The sequence below is a fragment of the Xyrauchen texanus genome, chromosome 30 (genome assembly GCF_025860055.1).
Source record: "Xyrauchen texanus isolate HMW12.3.18 chromosome 30, RBS_HiC_50CHRs, whole genome shotgun sequence".
In the NCBI taxonomy this organism is placed as follows: domain Eukaryota; kingdom Metazoa; phylum Chordata; class Actinopteri; order Cypriniformes; family Catostomidae; genus Xyrauchen; species Xyrauchen texanus.
This window is the reverse complement of record NC_068305.1, coordinates 34775561-34794341: the sequence shown is the minus strand read 5'-3', so window position 1 is coordinate 34794341 and position 18781 is coordinate 34775561. Positions and strand designations below refer to the sequence as shown.

General features: G+C 36.8%; 1 protein-coding gene across 1 annotated transcript in view; it reads right to left on the bottom strand.

Moving 5' to 3' along the window:
• The window catches only part of LOC127623828 (mannosyl-oligosaccharide 1,2-alpha-mannosidase IA-like), a 143297-nt gene that overhangs the window by 12704 nt on the left and 111812 nt on the right, over positions 1-18781 (bottom strand). The window contains exons 6-10 of the mRNA XM_052098375.1: positions 14407-14530; positions 13879-13972; positions 7260-7375; positions 4358-4577; positions 2170-2342 (exon numbers count right to left, since the gene is read on the bottom strand). Of these exons, the coding sequence (XP_051954335.1) occupies positions 2170-2342; positions 4358-4577; positions 7260-7375; positions 13879-13972; positions 14407-14530 (727 nt within the window). The remainder of the gene's footprint in view (positions 1-2169; positions 2343-4357; positions 4578-7259; positions 7376-13878; positions 13973-14406; positions 14531-18781) is intronic.

Sequence of the window (18781 nt, the reverse complement as noted above, 5' to 3'; positions counted from 1 at the left end):
CTAGAGTTTTTTTTCATCATCTGAAGAAAACGTGTGGTTCTGGCATATGCAAAAGTCAACACCACAATGCTGTGGTTGGTTGCCTGGGCATTGTTATGTGACAGCATAGGTGTTGCGAGGGGTATAAAGTGTGAGTGGATAGTGGTTTAGGTGGTTGCTTACTCGTCCAAGTCAAGAGCCCAACCCCAAGTCTCTATTATATTCTGGTCCATAGATACGAATATCGTCCATCAGGCAAATTGTAATCAGATCAGAATGTAAGAAAAGAAAGAACACACCTCTTCTCGACAAACCGCATAATTTAAGGTGTTACCCAATTACGCAATTTAAATATTTATTTATAATACACAATGAACAAAGCATCCATAGCTGATCATTATTTAGTTGCAATAAAGGACTATATATTCAATATATATATATTTAATGATCTTTAATAAATATTTGTGTCCTTATATTTTTATTACGTGGTAACCCTTTTATAAAAGCAACAAGGCACTTGAGGCTGTGTAATATTGTGAATATAGACATGGCTGAAGGCCATTGATTCCAATGCACAATGCCAAGTGGTGTTTATATATTCACAATAGCACAGGCTTATTGCTTACAACTGAAAAATAGTATCTATTGCCTTGGCAACCACTAATGAGGACAAATATTGCACAATAACATTTTAATTATTAATTTGTTGGTGGAAAGAGATCGGCAAAAACGTTTAGGATACTGAAAGCTTTCAAGATTTGACAAAGTCGTTTTTGGAGAGAAAAAAGAATTAAGAACGAATTATTCTGTGCATGTTGAGCCAGCAAATATTACTGAGTGATGAAAAGATATCATAAAGAAAGAGAGAGAGGGAGAGACAAAGAGAAAGAGAGAGAGAGAGAGAGAGAGAGAGAGAGAGAGAGAGAGAGAGAGAGAGAGAGAGAGAGGGGAAGATATGCGATGTGTCGCCAAAGGGGCCATACACATCACAATCGCAATATGAAGTCATTATGAAACAATTACACAGCTCTGAGATGCTGGCAGTCTGCATTGTCTGTAATCCTGCTGTGCTGAAGTGCAGGGACAGTCTGAGGGCAGGGATAAATCCTCACTGTGACTCACTGTGTCTGGCCTACATTACCCAGCCTAAAGTGTTGACATGTTTACCAGCCTCACACTGTGTACGAGACATTATGCAATAAGTGTTTTGAGTATGTCAAAGCTAATTTTTATCCACACGGTAAAAGATGACATTTTCAACTTTATATCTCCCCCCAGCCCCATAGGTGAAATTACCCTGTGGTGACGTCTGTGGAGAGCAAGGCCGGGAGAGGAAGAAAGGTAAGGATTGACACCTGTGTGAAATTATTTCTAACAGCTGTTTTATTTTACAGTGAGCTGGAGAGGGATAAAAAGGGAGTCCAGACCACTGGAGGAGGGAGAGAGAAACACATGCAGCAGCGATCATATATCCCTTTGATTATGTTGTGCTGAAAAGAAAACTTATGTGTGAAACTGAAAAGTGTGAATAAAGAATTAAGTGAACTGTTCACCTGACCCCCACTTCCTCCTTACTAGAAAAGCTAGGATGTGTCACATTCCAGTATTTTTAACATTAAGCATATTCCACCCCCCACCCCCCTTACCTTAATGTGAAAAAATAAAATAAAATAAAAAACGCATCCGGATTTCAATTTTTGGGGGGAAACTCTAATGGTTCAACAACAAATATTTCAGTATACAATTTAAATATCATTGCATCACTTTTCACATTACAGTAATTAGAATTAATAAAAATAGAGATGCTTTGGCATTATGGTAACTAGAATTAGGGAGGGGGGTGTGCTAAACTGTCATGAAAATAATGTCACAATGCAAAATATCTTAATTGTACATTAAGTCTTCATATTGGTACTTTATGAAAAATAATTTTGTATTTTAGAGTTTGCACATCGTTTTTTTTTTACACTTTTTAAAATTTTCTGTTGTTTGTGATGGATAAAGATACAACATTGTTTTAGAGACTGCACTTAAAGTGTGATTAGAAAAGTAATAGTAATTTCATAAGTAATAATAAATAGTAGTTCTGAATAAAATTATTGTAATTATTATTACTTATTATATAAGTAACAGAAATATCACTCATGTCTTCAGTCCACAGTTTTATCTGTACGACAGACCAAGTCTCACCTCTACAGCCTCCCAGCCCCACTGTCTGTATTTGGGGTCATGGGTGAACCTCCACATGTACATGTAAGTCTCGATGACTTCTGGCCTCAGGATGAAGTACTTCTCATTTTGCCGTGTGGCAATGGCCTCCACTCCTCCGTCAAAGCGGAACGCCTCCGGGCCCAGCTTCAAACCTGAAACATATATGTCGGCAAAATCATTGCTCAAACTTCCATGTTGACAAGGATTACAGGATTACAATGTTCCTGAGATATTTGGATGTGGATTAGGGACTGTGGTATAATCTGGAATGGTAATCTCTGTCCGATAAAAACACCTACGCATTATGAACAAGTGTATGTGTGTGTGTTTAACGAGTGTGACAGAGGGAGTCATGAGGTCTTGTCTGTGTGTGTGTGTGTATATGTATGTATGTACCAGTGGCGGCTGCTGGTCTTTCAAAGAGGGGAAGCTCATTTTCGGCCTACATTATAAACTTATTTACCCTATTTTTTGCACTAAATCAATCTTAGGTGTTGATCTGCCCTGCTGTTTAATTCTAATTTTTTCCTCGTAAGGAAGACTTTCAAATGGCTTCGCCAAAATCAGGTCGACAATATTAGCACCGTCTGCCATCGTGTGCAGTTTCACCCGTACGACGCTAGCCTAGCCTAATGTATGAATGAATGAATGAATGAACGAACGAACGAACGAACGCTCTAAAACAAAATATATTAAACTTGGTAAAACTGAAACAAGGAATGTGGTGTACAATTGTGTGAAATGTATTATGCATGACTATATGACTAGCAATTTCGCCAAACAAATATAAAGAAATAGGTTGCAGCAGTTTGTCTTTCGACTACACTTGAGAAATCCGCGATGGGACTGAGCACGAAATAGCTTCAGTGACTTCTTATAGTACAGATTCGCTGTCAATCAAAAGGAGATTCAGTCTTTCGACAGATCCTCCAATCATCACGCGGAAGCCCGGAGTCCGGGCCAGCCCACTCCTCATTCACCCCCAGAGACGCTGAGCGTCCGTGGGCGGGACATAATCGCAGCATTTATCCAATGACCGTCTATTTTCGGAGCACTGAAAAAAACTGTTCAGAGCAGCCCCATTGAAGTCAATGGACGCTCGGCTTCAACAGGGAAATGCACTGAAGCTACGGGAATGTATGAGAAGTAAATCGAGTCAGCCGAACTGCTATATGTAATGTAGCTGATTCTGAACGAACTCGTCTTCGAGATGAACGTGTTCTAACGCATTTTTAGTCAATAAATTGTTTACACAATAGTACATATTTGACCATTATTTTTTTGACATTATAGGGGAAGCTGAGCTTCCCTTGCAGTCTTAAAGAAATCCCCACTGGTATGTACAGGGTTAACAGCAGTGGATATAAGGATTATCTTGAATAGACGTGTGTGTATTATTGACAGAAGAGATTGACTAATCAGTGAATAAAAATTCTCAACAGAGACTGTACTAAATTAATTTGCTCTGAGTAAAGTCAGCAAAAGTAAATACATTAATATTGTAAAAAGCCTTTATTGAATTTAGAAATGTTAAAACGCTAACATGGTGAAACTCATGAATCATCCAAACATTTCACATTTGAGTTTTGAAATTCTCATTATTTGCAATAATGATTCTCATAACTGTAATATAGTATTTGCAAAATATTAATAAAAAAATAAATAAATAAATAAAAAAAATATATATTTTTGTATATTATAAAATTTACAATGAAATCGTAATTATATATATATATATATATATATATATATATATATATATATATATATATATATATATATATATATACACATACACATATATATATATATATATATATATATATACATACATACACATACATACATACATACATACAATTAATAATTAAATGACTAAATAAATGAATAAATTGTGTTTCATTTCAACAATAATGCATAAAGAATGCATTTTCATTTTCAGGGTTACAAATATCGGCACATCACTCAATAACATTTAAATTATTCATTAAATTGTATTTACTTTTTGTAAACAATTTCATTATGTACTTAATTATTTTAATATTTCAATATTTATTTAATGATTTAATGTTGAGTAATTTAGCAGCTCCATACAAAACAACAAATATTACCATAATTTGTTTATCACGATTGCATCACATGAAGACAACAACAACAAAAAACTCACTGGTTCGGGCGTAAGACTCGTGACATGTGCGGGCGATCTCTGCCGCGAGTTCCATCTGGTGACCCGTCTGATCATCAGGGGCTCCGTCTGCCCCTAAAGCAATCATGCCACCAGCAAAGCAGGTCAGGTGACCCATCTTGTGCTCCAGGAGTCCACCTTTCCATTCGGCAATATATGTCAACCCTCCGCTTGACTTCCGGATCAAATTCTTCTCAATTGCCTACACACACACACGCACACGCACACACGAACACACACACACGAACACACAAGCACACACACACAAAAAGAGAACCGAAAGAAATGTATATGAAAAGATAATGTTTTGGAATTAGAGGTCTCTTTAAATGTTTTTTCTCATCTCTCTGGTTACTCATCCTATGTGGGTTGAAAGGACCTTTGTCCTTGTTTGCATTTGTTTTGTTTGTCCATTACAATGGGTACATTTAAGGATTTAGAGTGATTTCATTCTCTCAAAAGCATCATCCGATGTTTGAGGCCTGAAGTAAGGAAGATCATGGCAGATATCAGGGTCACAGCTGTGTGTAAGCACTCTATATTTACAGATGCATGACCCATATGGGAAACTGTATTCTTATTTGATTGTAGAAATGGGTCTCTTTGCATTTGAATGGAAAAGTGGAAATGTTCATCACCATGGAACCAAAAGCATGAAACTGCACGTCAGTCTCTATGTCTCCAATTTTTTTCTTTCTTTCTCTCCTTCTTTCTCTCTTTCTTTCTTTGAAGACTCAGTGGCTTTTCCTGTAATTATGGCATGTTTTTCAATAAATTGACGTTTAGATTGATAAAAAGTCAAAACAAGGCTGGTTTATGTCACATTGCATTAATACAGAGTAAGCTGAGACAACAGTCAAAGGCATTATCCTAGAATGTTCTCCTTTGGGATGTCTGAATCATTTGCACAAATTGGTTCATTCAATTGTTTCTTTTTAAAGAACTGGACTCATTTTTGTCATCACTTACTAGTATTTTTTAGAGGTCCCTCCACAGTATGTCTCATTTGATTGTAGTGAAATACATATTTAAATACAAATGTTAATTCAGTAATATAATAAAACATTTTTGTTACTATTTAGTGTAAATGTATGTGTTAGTTTGCTCCCATCACCTTAATTGAGATCCTCATGGATTTTGTGCTAGATACATACTTTTGTAACTTAGTTAAGTTAACTAACTTAATTTAAGCTAAATCGACAGTATTGGTAGCATAATGTTAATTACAAAAAAGAATACATATTGACTTCCCCCTCGTTTTCTTTAAATAAGAAAACCAAATATTGAGGTTCCAGTGATGCACTTACAATGGAACTCCCATTGTAAGTGCCTCAATGTAACCTAGATTTTTGCTTTTTAAAAGAAAAGGAGGGGAAAGTCAATATGTATTTTATTTTTTGTAATTAACATTGTCACAAATGCTGTTGATTGAGCTTAACTTGTACTTGAATATTCCTTTAATGCATTTTTAACTAACATGAACAATAAAACATTGTATTTTCTTTTTACAAATTAACATTAATATTAAGGTATTAATATTAGGTATCATGAACTAACTTGTTCATTGTTAGTTTATGATACCTAATGCATAAACTAATGTTAACAAATACAACCCTATTGTAAAGCGTTACCAAAAAAATTATATACTGTAATCTGGTTGTAGATAGGCAAGTTACAGTTTCAAAGTAGCTTCCCAACACTATATGGCACAAAAATTTAAAACTTTTGCATCTGTTAAGGAACTTTTTCAGTATGTATCTGTTAACACGATCAACAAATTTCTCTAACAAACAAAACTCAATCTGCTTTGAAATTTCGAAACTCAATCAGCATCAACAGTCATTGCTGGCTGAGAGGTGTGGGTGAAAGAAGACGACTAGTGAGGAAAAAAAACAACAAAAAAAAAAACAGGCTGTACAGAAAGAGTTAAAAGCCTGATAAAAAGCTTTCAGAGGAGGTAATGAATGCCTAGTCAATATGGTGGATAAAATGGCCATGCAATAAGCCCTCTCTGAAGGTGACTGAACATAACACACTTTTCTTTTCTTGGATGATTGGCCTGGAATCCAGAGTTAAGTGTCTGTGTGTGTTTGAGAAACTCAGGGGAGGTTCCCAGACAGACGGCCGTTGGGACAGTATTATCTTAGGTAGGTTAAGATGGTTCTCTCTAATGAAAGTAAGGATTGAGTTCGTGGTCTGTAACAATCAGCCTACACCAGCTTTCCAAAGCTCTCACAGATGGCTCAAGCAGAGTGCTAGTGGCAGCTTATACACACATACAGATACTTTTTACTTTTCTACAGAAAATAAAGTGTAGAGGGATTCCAATTCCCAACCTGCAGAGAACAAACACTTTGGAAAAGCTGGACTCGGAAACTTGGAACAAAAACAAATAGCCTCCTACAAACTTACAAAACAACCTCTTATGTTATTCAATTAAATTGACTTTAGTCTGAGTAGATGTAATATTTAATTTGACATGAATGAAGACGACATGTGAGGGAGAGAAGAGTTTGAATGAACTATCCCTTTAAGACAAGACACAATATTGAACGGATAGTCCTTGTATCCCCAACATCCTTGTTTTTTGTCATGTCAAATGAAATATGGCGTCTACTCTGATTACAGCCTATAGCACTGGTTTGTGAACAATGTTTTTCTACTTTTCTTATTTGATACTGTGTTCCTATGGGCAATTTCAGTGTTAGTACTCAAACTGCACCCTTATATTCCTGCTGACACAAGTCAAGTTAGCAACAAGGTAACTTTCAAAACCATATCAACTAATTCTAGTCCAGACAGCAGTTACCTGTTCATTTTCTCAAATCACCAGTAGACTGTAACATTTCTGTGGGCTTTTCCTCTCTGTAATGGTGGACTTTACCTGCAGGGCATTGTAGTAGAGCTTCTTTCCCTCCTCATCGCTTTTGTCGGACATGAGCCAGGCCTTCAGCAGGTACTCATAAAAACTGTCTCCCAAACCTCCCACTGAGACGTGATCTGCAATACAGCAAAAATGGCAAAGTCAGGGTAAAAAACTCCTTCCTAATTCCATGAGCCACTGCAAAAGTTAAGTCTGGGTTTGCATTAAACAGAATAAAAATATATGGTACATGTGTGCCTTATTGGCAAACATATTCAGAATAATGAACCCTGTATAAGAGTGTGTTTGGAGCTGTGGACTGTTGTGCAAGACAAAGTACACATTTGATTTGCACTTGTTTTTACTTTTACAAATCATTTAGCAGATGCATACTTATGCAAAGTGACTGACAGTACACATACTACATTGTCAGTCTCTGATGGTGTTAAGTGCATGGCTGATGGGCACAATGGTGAATAGGGATTTTACTACCTTTTCAATTTCTGGATCACTCAATCTTTAGTATGACATCGGATATTTTAAGGCATTAAATGGGATTCACATTCCATTTACTTCTTTAATATGCTGTAATACAGAATGAAACTGAATATGCAACAAGAAAAATGAAAATAGGGTGGGCCATTCATGATTGCCAAATCAATCAAATTGATGGCATTCCACATGGAGCCAGACCTGAATGTGAGTTTACAGTAATTTATGACAACATCGCCGGCTCCCACTTTTGAGGAGATTTTTGACTGGGACGAGGAGGCTGAAGGTCAAGCTCACACTTGTGAGCATCTCAATTTATTCCAATGCCAACACTCCTTATTCAAATCTACTGTTATCTGGCATTACTACAAATGCTGCCTAAAAAAAATCCCTAAATGGCTATTTGGCTCAAATGTTTATTTATTTTCCTTGCCCACGCAGCCTGTGACATCGTATGGAAAGGAAAGTTGTTTCAAAGACTGAGCAAATTATTACACGTTGATGAGGGATTAGTCAAGTCAAGTGTTTTTTTTTTTTATTGTCAATAGAATTAAATAATCACGATTAACCTATTGATGTTCAAGAAGTCATTAGAAAAATAGAATGAAACCGGAATAATGTCAAATGTTAACATTTTTACATTGTTTAAAAAGATTGTTTGCACTTTTTTCTCTGAAAATGTTCACTGACCCCCTAGCGGCCCACTGGTGGTCTCCGGAAACACTTATTATGTGTTATGCTATATAGGTTTTAGCGAGTTTTGGTGTGGGAATGCATGTGTGCATAAGGAGAAAACAAATGTGTGTGTGTTTCCTGGTGGCACGTTCAAAGGTGCAGGGTGCTCAATATTGTCCACTCCACTGTGTGTGAGAGATGAGAAACTGGGTGTCTGAGAACACTGCCGTGTGATTGTCTGATTTATGATCAAGCTCATGAATATTTATACCTCATTAGCACTTGTTTGTGTGATAGATATGTGAAGATAAATCGAGCCACAGCCCAGACAACCGTAAAACATACACTGCCAAGCTCAGCCACACGAGACACTTTTCACAGAGTATACACAAAGAAAAAAACAAGCATTTAAGCTTTTAGAATCCTAAATTCTTATTTAAAACCGAATCCTATCTGATTTAAAATACTTACATTTTACATATCTAATGTCAATATTGTCTTTTTGATAAAATATTTATTACAATCAGAGCCAGATTTTTTTACATAATTTGATTTAAAGATAATATGATATAAAAACGGATCCAATTTGTTTCTTAATATCCTCTTGTTGTGTACGATTCATAACTGTGTGTTATTCTAAAGGGGAATCAATGGTTCTCATAATATTTCTTCAAAATGAGATAACTTACACTCGTATTGAAATGACTTTTCTGCTGATGAAAACAAGGCTGTGTGAGTGGGGGAGAAAAATAGTATTAACCAACATCTTCATATCTTTAAGGGCTGTCTCTCGCACTGTCTTTTTTTTTTTTTTTTGTAAATATGCACTAAACTTTTTTCACTTTCAGTGAAGCTGTGTCAAGTTCAAAGAACTAGATCTTTTAAAAACATGTCTCGAGACACCTGTTTTCTGTCATATTGGTGGTGCCGCATCTAGATTTTTTTAGCACAAGAATGCATTCCGTCTGAACGGCCCTTTACAAGCATTACACTATTTCCCACAGAATATTTATTTTTCACTTGGAAATAGATAACATAACTTAAATGTGATGCGAATGATGTTTTATACTCTCTTTAACTCCTTAAGGCTGATTTATACTTCTGCGTCGATCCTACGCCATAGGGTCCACGTGCGTTGGTTTGCATTTATAGTTCTGCATTGGTGTGTCTGCATCGTTTTGTGAGTACACAGCCAAAATGCTATTGTATTGAGAGAAAATACCTTCATTTCTGAAATAACTTAACATTTTATAAATAAAGGCAATGCAGGGGTCTTCGTGGATTCAAAAGTATTTTTAAATTTATTCAAGCATGTATAAATCCTCGAATAAAACAGAATATAAAAACAGCAGATGCTCACAAAAAACGAAACGGGTCCAAACATAATGTGACACGATCACTGGTCAGTGAATATAGATACATAGATAAAATAATCTTGGAGAGAATGCGCCCCTAGTTCAGATCATTTCTTGTCATGCCGGGGGTGGGGGGTTTAATTTGTCTCTGGTAACACAGTGGACCAATTACAGCTGTTGTTGTCTGCATCGACGTGACGTAATATTTTTGAAGAGGTGCACATCAGGCTACGGCATCGGCTACACCATAATCACCATAGCTACGCGTGGCATACGCCATCGGTTCGACGCAGAAGAATAAATCGGCCTTTAGACGACCCTTTTTCCCCAAGTATCTACAAAAAAGGATTTCCAGTCATCATTTTTCAAACACATCATGTGGAAAACTGGAACTCTCAGGTGCTTATGGTAAAATCGTGCCATAGTGAAAAGTAAGAAGAGTTCTTCTGTTGGTAAAATCTTGTCAACCAATGCTGGCAGCTCTTGCTGGGCTGCTCAGTGAAACCTGTGCTCATCAATACAGCAGACTTGTACAGCTCCACAAAATCCCTCTGAAACACAGAGCCCTGAGAGAGACCAGATACTGGATGCTTCACCTTGTCCTAGGTCACGATGCAACAAGCTTTCAGTGACAATCTATTTTTAATGAATTTTCACAGAAAGCAAACTCGTGTGTGGAGCGACAAATTCACAGCAAAACATATTGAAACTTTTATGATATTCATCTAGCTTTCTGTGCTTTAGAAGTAGGGCTAGGTATTGTATATATACAAACATGAAATTTATGTACATATCTTAAATATCAATTGCAAAAAAAAAAATGATGCACGTGTACGTTAGCCACCACCAATGACCATTTTTTTTATCTAATATAAACCCTGTATGTGGAGTGGGATTTTCAAACAATGAGATTTCATTGTGGGTGGTGCTACCCAGAATGACGCAACTAAATCAGAAACCAAGTAACCAAAAAATATTTTAGTTGTGTGGTGGTTAGGAGAAAAAAATGCTGAAAGGGTGAAAGGAGGGTAGATGGATGGAGGAATTTTAAAGATGGTTGTTTTATTAGGGTCAACCCTGGCGCTACAAGGCACTCAACCCCGTAGATGACAACTGACCCATATAGAAAGCCCTCCAGGACTGTGCTTGGCTAGTTGTGTGAAGCAAAAAGTCTGACAGCTATTTTTAAATGCAGCTGTGTGTTATCATCCCGTCTCCCGTCTCCCTGCGGCCAGCTGCCATCTCAGATCATTTTTGTTTATGATCCTCTAAACAAATGACTTTTATCAAAGCGAAAAAAGAAATACTTGCTCTGATGCACAAAAATAAATCCTTGTTTCAGATGGTTGCATTCTGAGAGCACAAAATCCTGTCCTTTTTCGCTCAGTGGTGTAGCTTGTGTTACCCCCACTACACACACACTGAGGTATCTTTGTTCTCCTCTGACTCTTCATCATTAGTGTTGAAGTGCCTGCGTCATCGCTGACCATGAAGTTGAGACTACACTGCTCTCCAGATTAAGACGGCAATAAATTCCTCTAAGCGAGGATGGCACAAATCCGAAAGCTGATGCCTTCTTCTTGGCTTCTTTAGGACCCGAATAAAACACCCCAGACTACTGATGAATATGGGTGTCTAGAGGCTGATTTTAAAAAGGAGGAGTCTGTGTATTTCCATATTTTGTTGCATAATTAACACTGGAAGCACGGTGAGAAAGATGGGTTCTGATCTGGCTAATGAGATGCCAGCTTTAATATACTGCATTAAGACCTATTTGTTGACTGTGCTGCCTGGCGCGATGTTGCAGAAATAGAAACCATTGCGCAACCAAAGAAAGCCCTGTCACTTGTTGTGTGTTGCGGATGGTTAGGACAAAAACTCATGATTAACATGGAAAAGATACCATTTATAGCATGTCGCATCGCATCTGGTTAGGACACGGTGTTAGTTGCTTTGGATAAAAGCGTATGCCAAATACATAAATGTAAATGTTATAGGTGAGAGATGTTTCAGCATTTGGCCTCAGCTAAAAAAAACACACCTACAGGACATTCATGGAGCAGATTTTAGTCAAAAAATGGTCGAAATAGCTTGTTCTAATATAACTGACTGGAGTCTATGCAATTTCCGGGAGTTGGGGAGCACAAGTAGTCTGTCAGGAAGAAAAGCTGTGTTTAAAAGTTCCAAGGCGGCAACAATGAGCTCGTTTAAATGTACATGAGAAAGTAATGAATGCTTTTGAGAAAAACTTAGCTAGTCACTGGATATGACAAATTTCGTGAGGTTTATGTCATCAAATGTTTGAGTTTTGTTTGAGAGACATAATAGCTAATAAGCAATATTCTGCTTTGCCTTCAATTTGATATGCGATTACAGATTTAACCACACCTAAGTGAACTGAGGTTGGTCACTTAACATGTTGATAAGACGGTCTCTTCTTGTCTAAGTGGTCGCTTGCTGGCCAGAATAAGCAGCAATATGGACCAGCCTTACACCGATAGCGAGTAGAGATACTACTAGCTCTTTGATGTGCATTTAAATGATGCTCCTTATGTACTGTCATTAGAAATTAAATGTTAATCTGGAAACCCACGATAAATACTAATAATAAAAGTTAAAAGCTACTTATCAAAAAGGCATAGCAGGTTACTGCCTTAATTTAGTGACCACAATCAGAAAATGTTCCCTTAAAGTTGAGATGGCCCTTTCAGAGTTACTATTTTCAACGCACAATATTCCAGGACATTTTATGTGCCCAACAAGTTTAATATTTAAGCAAAACACATGCCTCCATTTAAATCTAGCTTTTATTTTGGCATGTTTTTTTAAGGCAGTTTCTCACCATATGATAAGTAGTTTGCTACATGGCCCAGTGTGATTATCAATCCCCTTTATTAATGATTAATTATTAGATAGTCTGTATGTGCTGCACACTTCAGAGAGCTCTGCTCACTGTTATCTCATACACACAAGAGCGTGCCTGATAATCATGATAATAGTGGTGTTTTCATTGTATGAGCGATCGGTTTCACACATTTATTTTTACACATGTATCACTTGCAGATTCTATACTTGTTCTATTAAATCAAAGACTTTTGCAGTTTAAGTATCACAATAAGACATACTGCAATTTTATTTTATTAATTGTGCATTCAAATATTAATTTTCATCCAAATAGGTCCTTCCTTGACATTCTTCATTTTATAGCTAATGCCATTTTTGTGACAAGATTCATTGATTTCGTCCATGTTTTCCCCATACTACATGAGGTAACTGTGGTATAAGCAGACTCTGATTGAATTATTGAAAATTAACCAACTACCAACTACTAACTTGCAAAGCAGAGAGGACAGCAGATGAGAACAGAATGTATGTGATGGTGACAGGGATTCCTTCATGACAGTTAATCGTTGATGTTGTTTCATAATGCACAGCTGCTGGCAGTGTCAATACGATACAAATATGTATTTGACTTATATTCAGAGTCCTGATTATTATCATGTTTTTGAACATAACACAGTCAAACAGTTATATTTGACTAAAATATTTTTCAGGACAAAATATTTTTTTCCAGGGCATTTCTGCATTGTTCTAATTTTCCATGAATTTCCATGACTAAAAAACTGCATTGCAAAATTCCAGGTTTTCCAGGACACATGGGAACCCTGCCTTTGAGTGTCTTTGATGTGAGTTTATTGAATGTTTGCTTCTTATTCACTCACCTTAGACAGACCTACTGCTGCGTTCAACTCAATAACCTTACAGGGGTATCAAAAACACACATATACAGTACATGCTGCCACTTAAAGTTGAGTTTTGGTCAATCCAATGTAAATATTATTTTGAATTTAAATTCAAGTGGGCCTAATGTCACCACAGGGAATCAGTAAAAGAGGGTATTCCGTTTACAAAACTGCACTCTGTCTGTAAGCGAACTGTCTGTAAATCAATTCCTCTTAAAAAAAGCATTTTGTTGGACAGCTGATGGATAAAGTCATTCATTATAATTACGACTGGTTCAATTGGACATTAACTGGCAACTTCTTTAGAATATTACATTTCACAGAATAAGATATTTATGCTGTTCTTTCAGTATGTCTTTTCTTTTTTTTACTTACGTTGGCCCCACTGTCCACTGTTTGGGTTCAGGTAATTGGGGTACAATCCTTGAGGTTTGTCCAGACGATTCAGGACCTTTCTAATGTTCATCACCTGAAATGGCAAAGCACATACTGCTTAGGTCATTGCATAAAATTATTACACCATGGCTTAGCACATCCAGAAAACTATTCTATTGAAAATACAGTAAAAATTGCCTTTTTTATGTGGTTTATGTCTTCATATAGGAGGCAGCACTCATAAATCTATAGACTAGGTCACTTTCACAGTTTGTACAGCCTTATTCAGTTCTTGTAATAATGCCATTTGTCTGTGTCTATATTGCAGGTCAGGTAAGATCAGTGGATTCATTCCCCGAGAATCAGATCTGAGGATTGCCACAAAATGAGCATCAACGTAACTGCTTGGGTTATGAACAGAGGTCACTATGTGTCACTGAGGTCACTCTTCTAACATTGCATAACCTTTTACAGTTCAGATGTAGTTCAGTGTGCATTAGAGGCAATAACGACTGAACTGCTACTCACCTTCTCTTCAAACACGGGTTTCCCAGAAAGTGCACTGAGGTGCATAAACTCCAAATGCAGGGTCCCGTATTCAGCTAGAATACTGCTTCCTCCCGATGCCCAGGGCCAGTTTCTGCCAATCCCACTGTAGGAGATGACAGAAAGAGCACGAGTGTAAAAGAGTGGGATAAGGGTTGCTTTTTACCTTAACTGAGCATTTATTAGCTGCGTGCATCAACAATGCTATTTGTGATGGTCACAAACCATTTTAAAGATGGTCAAATTTTGCCATTTCGTTAAAAACAGCACAAAATCTAAATTTACCCTATTTGCTTTCTTAAATGTCTCTGGTCTTGATTCATTTCTTGTCTCTGGTCACATGACTATTAAAAATAATAATACTTTGTTTGTATAATCTTTATTCAAAATAATAACTTTCTATTCCTCTCAAATGAATTTTCTTGTCTGCTGATGTAATCATGGCTGTTTAATCAGGGGATGTCCCAACAAGGGTCTCAGTCAAAATACTTTCTGGTCCTGAAATATGGTGTTTTAGGTGGTTGCTAGGATGTTGCTATATGGTTACTATGGTGTCAAGTTGCCTTACAGCCCTAAGTGAAAAGAGGCTGCTCCCATGTCTCTATGATTTTCTGTTCTGGAGATATTAGATTTTTTGTAAACTTTTTGGCAGCTGGGCAACAGTCATACTTCTGATGGTGTATTAAAGTCTTACATACCTCTCTCCATTAAGATGGTCAATTTGACACTTCATTAATAGTTGTAACACTAACAATACAGGATAAGTTACGCGCTCAATATTGGTGTAAGAAAAAATGGTTTAGGGATTTTGGAAAATCCCTAAACGAAGGTCAGAGCAGTAGTAATAGGGGTGCATTGCTGTAACTAGCAACACTGATAAGTATAATCCAGAAAAAAAAATCACGATGTATAAAACAAAGTCCCGCTCTCATTATTACCAGCTGAATGTTCACTTGTAGATACATCACATTTAGGAAGTAAAAAATACGTTGCACATACATATGTTTTCTTTAATACATTGTGCAAAGTTGGAAAGAGAATAAATTCCCTCAACATTTTGAAGACTAGCATTTTATTTGATGTTATTGGACTGATGATTCATTGCAGACCAAAGTTTTTTTTTATATTCTTAATCAAACTTGGATGGCATCCTTGCATGGCTGTCATGTTGATTTCATGGCCTAATTTTACACAGTGGTCATGTTTTTATTCTGTGATTAGACGTGTCCTTATTGACTTTTAGTCACACTGGTCTCAACTAAAAGATGACAGCTTAAGTTAAACTCTGGAAGATGGAAGTCAATAGTACGACATGTCTCCTGACCTCCTGTTACAACCCTGGTATCACCTGCCTACACATCTGCCCAGTGTGGGACTCTGTGTCTATGGCAATTATGAAGATAACTGCTTCTTGGAAATGACATGTAGTCACAGCTTTAAATGAAAGGTACTTTCCACTTAACTTTTAAAGCTTCATTGTACAAAACGATCTTCAAAAGATGTTTAGGTCATTAAAACAGTAAATTTCCCACAATAATACTGGCTAAGGGAAATTTTGCACAGCGGTCATTTTACAATGGTAAATTCAGAGGCTGTTCAAACACATAATTCTTTGTGTTACGATGCAACTGTTAATTTGCTGTGTTTACAATTAATGAAAAATTTTTGGGCTTCAAGAGGACAGTTTCTTGCCTGTGGTAGTGAATTCTTAATAACATAAAATGAATTAAAGATATTCACATAACTGGAAATAAGCAAATATCTCGGAGAGTTGCTACCAATGTCATAATTTTTTACACTGCATTGATCCACCTCTAGCTCTACATACCTCTTCTCGGCACATGCCTGGTACGTGTCGAGAAAGAGAAATTGCACTAAAATGAAAGCATGGCTGAGGATAATAATGCACATGCATTGTGCCAAACCAATTTGTTTTTCATTACACAGATGATTAAATCATGTAAAACAAATTTAGGAAAATAAAGGATGCCAAACAAACAACAAAAAGATGACTAGGAGGCAGAATATATATGCTGTTTGAGACCCTCACATAAAGATTTGTACGGAATGATATGCCATGTGAATTGTGACAGAACATAGACTTAGGGGCTCTTCAAACAGGATGTGTTCTTTCAAAAACAGCTAGACAGGAGCACAGCGGAATGGATTGAGACACCTTTTAAAACTTGATTTTATTTTATTTTTTAAAAAAATCATTTGAAACAGCGTCTTAGAACTGCAAGTGGCAGTTACTGCCCGTAACTCTCTCTCTCTGGAATTGCCGCCTCCGGTCACCTTTATCCCGCTTGAGGGCTTGATTAACCTGATTAGGGGCCAGATGTGCAGCATCACGACCCAGACCCACCCTCCTGCCTGCCACATGCACATTTACACAAGGTGGGAATAAGATGTTAAAATGAAACAATGCAACCTAATGGACCTCTTCACACTGCTGTGTCATTTTAATTTTTTTTTTTCACAAGTAATACATAAGCTTTCTGTTGTATGTTTCCTGAGCTTGTAATCCAAACAGACATTGAACTGTTGATTGTCATTGGTGTCCAAACAGAATACTCATTAAAGGGGTCATGACATGAGAAACCAAATTTGCCTTGATCTTTTGGTATATAAGAGGTCTTTGTATCATTAAAACGTCCTGCAAGTTTAATATTTTAAGACGTCCTCCCCATTCTAAACGAATCATTTATTTAATCAAGCTCAAAATACAGCTCGTTCTGGATTCATGGTTAGAAGTGACGTGTCGGTTAGAAGTGACGTAACAGCGTTTGCATATGACCGCCTCCAGCACAAGATAACTACGCTTTAAGCGCCAAGACAATTACAGCTTATTTCAGTATCGCCGTCGCCTCACAAGTGTTCAGTCGATGGACAGCGAGCTCTGACAGAGACTACTTGTGCACAGGAAAATTACGATGCCACACAGATGTGCTGTTCCTGGCTGTGGTCAAACAAAACCTCTGAATAAGCTGCCGAAAGATCCAGGCGTCAGGGAAAAATGGATGCAGTTTATTTTTTGAGGGCGTCCCAGTCACGGCAGTGTTAACTTAAGCGTTTGTTCTGTACATTTTAAGGATGACTGTTTTGAGAACAAATCTCAATATGATGCTGGCTTTGCCAGAAAACTGTTGCTCAAAGATAAGTCCGTGCCGACTATTCTGGGAACAACGACGGCGCAAACTGTAAGTAATCTATTTTAAACTTTAAACTACTTTTTAAAGCGCAATTTCATTCATTATGAATAATCACAGTGTTTTTACTTAGTTTACTTGCATATTGTTCTGGCTGGAAGCGTCAATAATTGATACATAGGCACTGGCGTTAGCCAATCATAACAGTGGGCGTTAACACTGAAGTCTTAAATGGAAAACGCCCCAAAACAGACTGTTTGAATCAGAGGATGAGAAACAGGGTGGGAAAAGGTCATAAATCACTAGATTTTAAAAGTTTTTCTTAAAAAAAAAATATATTAATACTATAATTGCACCTAAGGGAACATAATAATACAATAAAAAAACCATGTCATGACCCCTTTAAGGCAAGTGTAAAAAAAAAAAAAGTATTGTCAGATGAGTTGTTTTTTGCAATACAGTATGCTAATGAATGTCCATTTCACTTACATTCAGGTATATACTTTTCTGAGGGTGACGAACATTTGTGCCATAGTTGGTGTGAAAAAAAGATAAAGATGATTGTGAGTAAATGATTCCAGATTTTTATTTATAGTGAACTAAACATTTAAAACTATGTCATTGAGTATTTTTTGACATTAAGTAGCTTTTCCAAAGGTCTTGAAAGTTTTATGTTACAGAAATTAGATCTAGTATACACACACCCATCTCCCAACTGTCTCGCTGAAAGAGGAAACCAGATAAACGCTTAATAATGAGCAGTATAAGATACGTAAATTATCTGACAGAGCTCTGAGAAAATACCATTAGCTTGAATAATTAACTACAGTGCTGGAGTGAAATACGAACTCCACCAATGAACTGAATCTCTTGTATCCGCATGATGATCGAGCAGTCAGGCTCTATGTTTGACATCAGAAACAATGTCTCACAATGACACCATCTCAGTCTCGTTCACACCAATAGTTCATTTATTTAAGCTACAGGACTCATGCATTCCATACATTCTATAGATCTATACAGCTGTCTTACACCACAAAACAGTGATATTGATCCTACAGGAAGCAATGGTTTATTTACATTTCCATTATTTATTAACATTTCAATTATTTTCATTATCATGCTTATATTTACAATTTAATTGCATTAGAAATTTTGCATTTGTTGTTGTAGACTGATCTTTGTCAAGGCAAAAAAAAAAAGTTAAA